Source organism: Magnolia sinica, chromosome 4 (assembly GCF_029962835.1).
Source record: "Magnolia sinica isolate HGM2019 chromosome 4, MsV1, whole genome shotgun sequence".
Lineage (NCBI taxonomy): Eukaryota > Viridiplantae > Streptophyta > Magnoliopsida > Magnoliales > Magnoliaceae > Magnolia > Magnolia sinica.
In genome coordinates this window covers 51,985,902-51,991,623 of record NC_080576.1, presented here as the reverse complement: position 1 = coordinate 51,991,623, position 5,722 = coordinate 51,985,902, and the positions used below count along the sequence as shown (strand labels likewise).

Genomic DNA, 5,722 nt, shown 5'->3' with positions numbered 1-5,722 from the left:
CGCTCATTTTTTGGGATCGATGATAAAATTATGTTGAGAAATGGATGGACGGCATGGATGAAACAAATCGATCATGGCGGGACCACAAAGCCATACTAGATCCAAAGCTTAACTTACATTTTCATTTTTCTGTTTTTCACCGTGAGTTTTGTATTTAATGTAAAATAGTGGTGACTTGTTCATAACAATAGTGGCTAAGATATAGAGTTATCCAGACCATCCAAAAAATCGGTATAGTTATAAATGGTAAATATTTATACATTTTTATTATATAATACAATCTTAACCATCCAGAAATTGGTCCCATACATGTACGACTGTTAATAAAGTTTGTGTTATTATTTAGTGGAAAACTCACATCATATGGATTTCAAAATTTTATCTTATTTGGAAGAGGATTTCCATATCCATCCCAAATCAATCGAGTGCCCCTCTTTTCCCTCTTTTTCTCTTTTCCCTCTTTCATCTTCCATCGAGCACCCACATTCAAACAGCCCCATCGATCACTTTTTTCGACACCAGATCGGCATTCTCTGACGCCAGTGCTCAGCTCCCATGTCTGATCTCAAGCCTAAGACCGAGATCTTGTTCGCGGGAATGTTCGCCAGCAATGCTTTCATCGCCTATGTTGCAGAGGTATCGATCGTTTTCTTTTCCCTATTCTATTTGATTTCGAAGTTAGATTGAGTGGAATTTGGTTGTGTTTGCTTGATCTTGTTGTTTTGATCTTGATCTAGTATTTTTGGCCTTTTTTTTGCATTTTTACTATAAATTTTTGATGATTCATTTTAGTTTGATTGAACAGAGTTCTTGTTTGATTTGGTTCTTTTGACCTTGAATTTATATATTTTTACAATTTTTCTTGCATTTTCTGCTCATCTAGTCGAATTTAATCAGTTTGGATTTTCTTTTTTATTTTTTCCTGTTTTACTGGATCTTTGGTTGACTTGTAATAGTTTGATATTTTTAATTGTAGAACTTTTGATCTTCATGCTACATTTGCCTAAATTTTCAGCATTTTTGTGTTACATTTGCTGTTTAATTAGTGAATTTTGAAATGCATGAATTTTCTAGTTTTCTTTTTCTATTTCTTTTTGCCTTTGATAGACAGCAGAGAGGGCAATGGCTTGCATTTGATAGACAGCAAAGGGGGCATGGATTTATGGAGGCTTGCATTTAGGAAATCCATGGATTTGACAATCCTTGCAAATGATAAATAGGGGAGATTTGAAATCCATGGATTTTACAAATCCCTGCCAAAAACCCCTCGCCCCAAATAGCCCCTAAGTAATCAAAGTAGAAAAAATAGTGAACACGTTGATTAAGTGATGACACATGGAAAAAAAAAGAAAAAAGAAAAGAAAACGAGATTGTGACATCAAAGAGATCTCAAACCCGAATCAATAATGCTAGTTCAGAAACATCCTCAGTGCATGAGTCACTGAGACTAGACTACCTTGTCTATCTCCAAATGTACACAGTGGAAAGAAGTAATCAAGAGGTGTTGCAAGAATCCATACTTCCTCTTATATGTTCATAAATCTTCATGTTTTTAGATACATTTCAAGACGTCGTCTGGTGTGTATCATCTTTAAGGCCTAGCTGTCCTTTATAATATGGTTTTGAAGGGTGTGCTCTTTGGTGAGCATGGGTGTGACTTGTGAGGATCAACTATGGAAAGGTTGAGTCAGGGGTCCTCTAAACTCTGATTTCTTAGGACAGTTATGGCAAGGATTAGTTACAATTCACAACTATAGTTGTGGAAAATGATTTCCGCAACAAAATTTACATGCATGATTAGCCCAGCTTGTATGTACCTGTATCTTGGTTGCATTCTGAACATTTCACTAGTCAAAAGATTCTTCTCCAGTGTTCTTGATCAGATGCTTACAGAAGGGGAGAGAGATCTTAGTCCAACTTCAGAAGGGCAGGGAGCAAAACCCTCATAGAAGCATTGTAGTAATGTTGTTGATCCTTAGCTAAACCCTGATCAACCATGGTTCTGTATTTCATATGATAAATATTTTTTTGAGGTTTTTGCATATACAACCCTTCCTTTTAGCAATACAAGACAAAGCCCCCTCTAGTTTTCATATTTGTAATAACACCATTCCTTTTTGTCCTTTATAAACAAATCCCCAAATTGTGACTGTTTTAAGATGATAGCATAACTAGTGTTAGCTAAGCTACCAAATTAAGTTTTTGCCCCTTCTGATTTGGAAAACGTTAGTTACTCTACTAGGTTGTTAAGGTGATATTCATGATGTCAAAAACTACACAAGTGGCATGGTCACAACTTAAAACTGTTTATTCACTGATCCTATTTTAGTAGTAACTTAAACTAATAATTACAATAGTTTGATTATTAATCAGCCAATTGATCTTCATTTTTTTGGATGATCAATGAAAGGAAGTGGGTGGTCATTTTCAGTTCCCTTCACTTCTTTGGGCCATGCTTCTTAAGCTAATAAATATTTCATTCATCATTTCAGAGTATTGCAGTGGCCTTCATGTTTCAGTCCCCTCCGCTTCTTTGGGCCATGCTTCTTAAGTCCCCATTCGGAAGTGCATATTTAGTTGATGTAAGAGCATTTAATCTTTCTTTTTATTTTACCATGATTTAGAAAGGAATTATAGATAGTGAATGTCATTTGCAGTTCATAAGATGGAAATAAAGGGTAACCATGCCTTGGTTATTTTACTGACATCTTTAATATTTGACCAAAAAAAAAAGTAGTAAATGAATGTGCATGTATCAGCCATCGTCTCTAAATATGATGGGAAGGAATCTAGAATGTATTCCAAAAAAAAAGAAACCTCTTGCTTTTATTCTATTTCCCAAACTCCACCTCATTTTATGCATGACTTGGAGCTGCTTACACTAATAGATCCTTAATTAGTCAACTGAAAAAGTCAGTCTTGCCCTTGGTTAAGCACAAATATCACTATTTTTCCATGCATTTGAATTAATCTTCTTTTATATACTAAAATTTAATTTGGTTTGGCATGAGCCTAGGTCCGGGCCTAGCCTGGCCTTGTACATGTGGCATATGACTCGAGAATCAACCTAACAAGTCCAGATTTAAAGCCCAATGTTTAAAGTAAAGATGGATTAATGTTGAGTCTTGACAATGTCTATTGATATTAAATTCCATGACGTTCAAGGGAAGAATTACCGTTGTGCCATACTGAATTTTTATTGGTAAGGGTTTAGCCAATCTTAATAATTTTTATGGATACAGAGGCCAATTAAATGTTTTGAGAGAGCAGTTGAAAGGTGTCACACGGATTCACTATCCAGTATAGTTGCATCATGTTCTTGGGGTAAACATGTCGCCGTTGGCACAGGAACACCTCTCCAAATTATGTGGAGCAAGAAAGAAGTTAGTTTTCTTCCCTTTACCATTGTTGTTTGATTGTTAATCCATGCAACGATTATTTTTTTATGCCATAGGTCATGGCATTTGCTATTTTTCTTAGAATCTATTAATTTAATAACCTAGCTATGTAAACTATTAGACTTTGTTTCATAAGCATAAATATGAATCACCTTCTTTCTTCTTTTTGCCAGGTGGCATCAAATCTAGATGTTGTAACAGATGTGTATGATTTCCTCCATTTGGTAAGCATTATTTCTAGTGAAAAAGAAGTAAGCAATGAATGTCTAGGTGCAGATGTTGATGAAAAAGAAGTAAGCAATGAAGCAGCCTGTTTAATCTGATTAATCTACTCCCTGGGGAGGTTGGAAATCAAATGATGCAGGAAATGAGAGGGTTCCAGATGCTAAATCCCAAGATGTAAATTGTTGGAACCAACCAAATGATTCATCTGCCAAACCACATGTTTGGGATAAGGACAAGATGCATGGTCAATCTAATTCTGTCTGGGGTAGTCAGAACCCAAAGGGTACCCATACGGAGAGATCTTTAGATATTGGTGGTTGGAATGAAGACAAAGGACAAGATGAGTTGAATCAACCAACAAGATCTCCTGTTTGGAGTTCTTCCCCTATTGAGAAGTCTTCAGATGCCAGCAGTTGGAAAGAAAATAGAGCACAAGCTTGATTTCTATCGACCGACCAGAGCTCCTGGATGGGGTTCTTCGAGTAGATTCATTACACTCAATAGCAGAAGAGATGTAGATTCATTACACTCAATTCAGGTATGGTTTGCACCAATTCAAGAGACTATACATTAGGCATTCAATATATAAGACTGGAGTGAGACTGATTAGGCATTTAAATGTGTTGCAGGATGTTGTTTGAATTACTTGTCCTAACAGGTGCACAAGTTGGGATGGATTAAACTTCTATCTTGAGAAAACGCCATGATTTCAGGTAGTTATTATTGTAATGGAAAGTTAAAAAATTAAAAGAGAGAGATAATGAATTCATGGAAAGAAATGTTCTTTATCATTAGGTACTAAACTTCAAGTAATGTATGAAGTGCTTTATCCAAGCCTGGATGCCACACATGTATGAAGTGCTTATTAGATGTTGTGAAATATAATGCCAACAATTAGTATTTCATGTCCCATAATGTGTGTTATTTTGTTCTTTCTATGAAATTGGCTTCTTTTTTCTAAACATGTACCTATTGCATGCATTTTGTTAGTAATTGGCATCCACCCATACATGGTATCTATTTTTTTTTTAATGTTTTTCTATGATTAGACTGGTTCCTTCTTTCCTGGCAGGCATTCTGATATCAATCTGGTCGAGTTGGGAAAGGAAGCAGTGAATGAAGATGATAGAGTTGTCTTGTTTTCAGCAACAAATCTTACTGGGAAGTTTGACATTATGGGTTTAGAACAAGAAGACATCATTCCATTGTTCATAATTAGTAACAACAAACAGCAAGTCAACAAACCTTATACGCGATAAGAATTTCCTGATGCTGATGGATTCTTGCTTGGAAGGCCACTTCTCAAATGATGATGGAACTGAGTTGGTGCGATTGGCTTCTCGTTGCTTGCAATATGAACCTCGTGAGAGGCCAAATGCAAAGACGCTTGTGACTGCTCTTACTTCTCTTATCATGCAACACTTTCACGGGTACTTGCTCATGTTTACTTCTTTTTTTTTACGATTTCACCGGTACATGATAGCACAATAGCATTACTAGTTTGTGTATGAAGCATTACTTTCCATCTGCTGAATTTTACTTTATTGGCCCCTTGAGTACAAATCTCTCAAGTCTAGGAACTACACCAACCATCTAGTGTTGGAAAGTAATCTTGTTGGAAAGTAGGTTCATCCAAATGAACTCTTGCTATTATCAAGTAGGTTCCACCATATTTTTTGATATTTTATTTCATTTGGTAGTGGGATTTTAAACCCCACTCTTGCTACTTATGTATCTGTTGGTTTTCTTTGTTAGAAAGGGAAAGATTTGTGGAGTGGGCATTAATAGGCTGTAGTATGTCATTATTGTAGAAAGGGGTTTTCTATCATCGTGCTTTGTTTATGTTTGTGTTGTGTTTTCTTATTTGTTGTATCCATTTGATATGTTTTCTTAGTGGGTATAATTTGGATCTCATGATTGGAAAGTTGTTCAATCCGTTAGTGAGTACAAGATTGGCAATATGGTTTTCTATCACAGGTCTGGGTTTTTAATATGCCAATATTTTCTGCAAATTCTGGAGCCATGCCAAAGTAATCTTGCTTATCGGCCTTCTAATCCCCGGACTATGGGCATCCTTGGTTTGCTTGCTGAGATCTATG

The 5,722-nt window shown here is 35.9% G+C and overlaps 1 protein-coding gene across 4 annotated transcripts; it reads left to right on the top strand.

The window, feature by feature from the left end:
• Nucleotides 1–456: 456 nt before the first annotated feature.
• LOC131243108 (DNA-directed RNA polymerase V subunit 1-like) lies at nucleotides 457–5,451 on the top strand. 4 transcript variants are annotated; one of them, XM_058242208.1, is made up of 6 exons: nucleotides 457–636; nucleotides 2,493–2,582; nucleotides 3,243–3,383; nucleotides 3,572–3,622; nucleotides 3,763–4,161; nucleotides 4,253–4,523. In XM_058242208.1, the coding sequence occupies exons 1-5, from the start codon at nucleotides 556–558 to the stop codon at nucleotides 3,799–3,801; spliced, it is 402 nt and encodes a 133-aa protein (XP_058098191.1). In that variant the 5' UTR covers nucleotides 457–555; the 3' UTR covers nucleotides 3,802–4,161; nucleotides 4,253–4,523. The 4 variants fall into 4 exon arrangements, with proteins under 4 accessions (XP_058098191.1, XP_058098189.1, XP_058098192.1 ...); XM_058242206.1 differs by having other exon boundaries at nucleotides 3,572–4,161; XM_058242209.1 differs by lacking the exons at nucleotides 3,572–3,622; nucleotides 3,763–4,161; nucleotides 4,253–4,523 and adding an exon at nucleotides 4,696–5,451.
• Nucleotides 5,452–5,722: the final 271 nt, after the last annotated feature.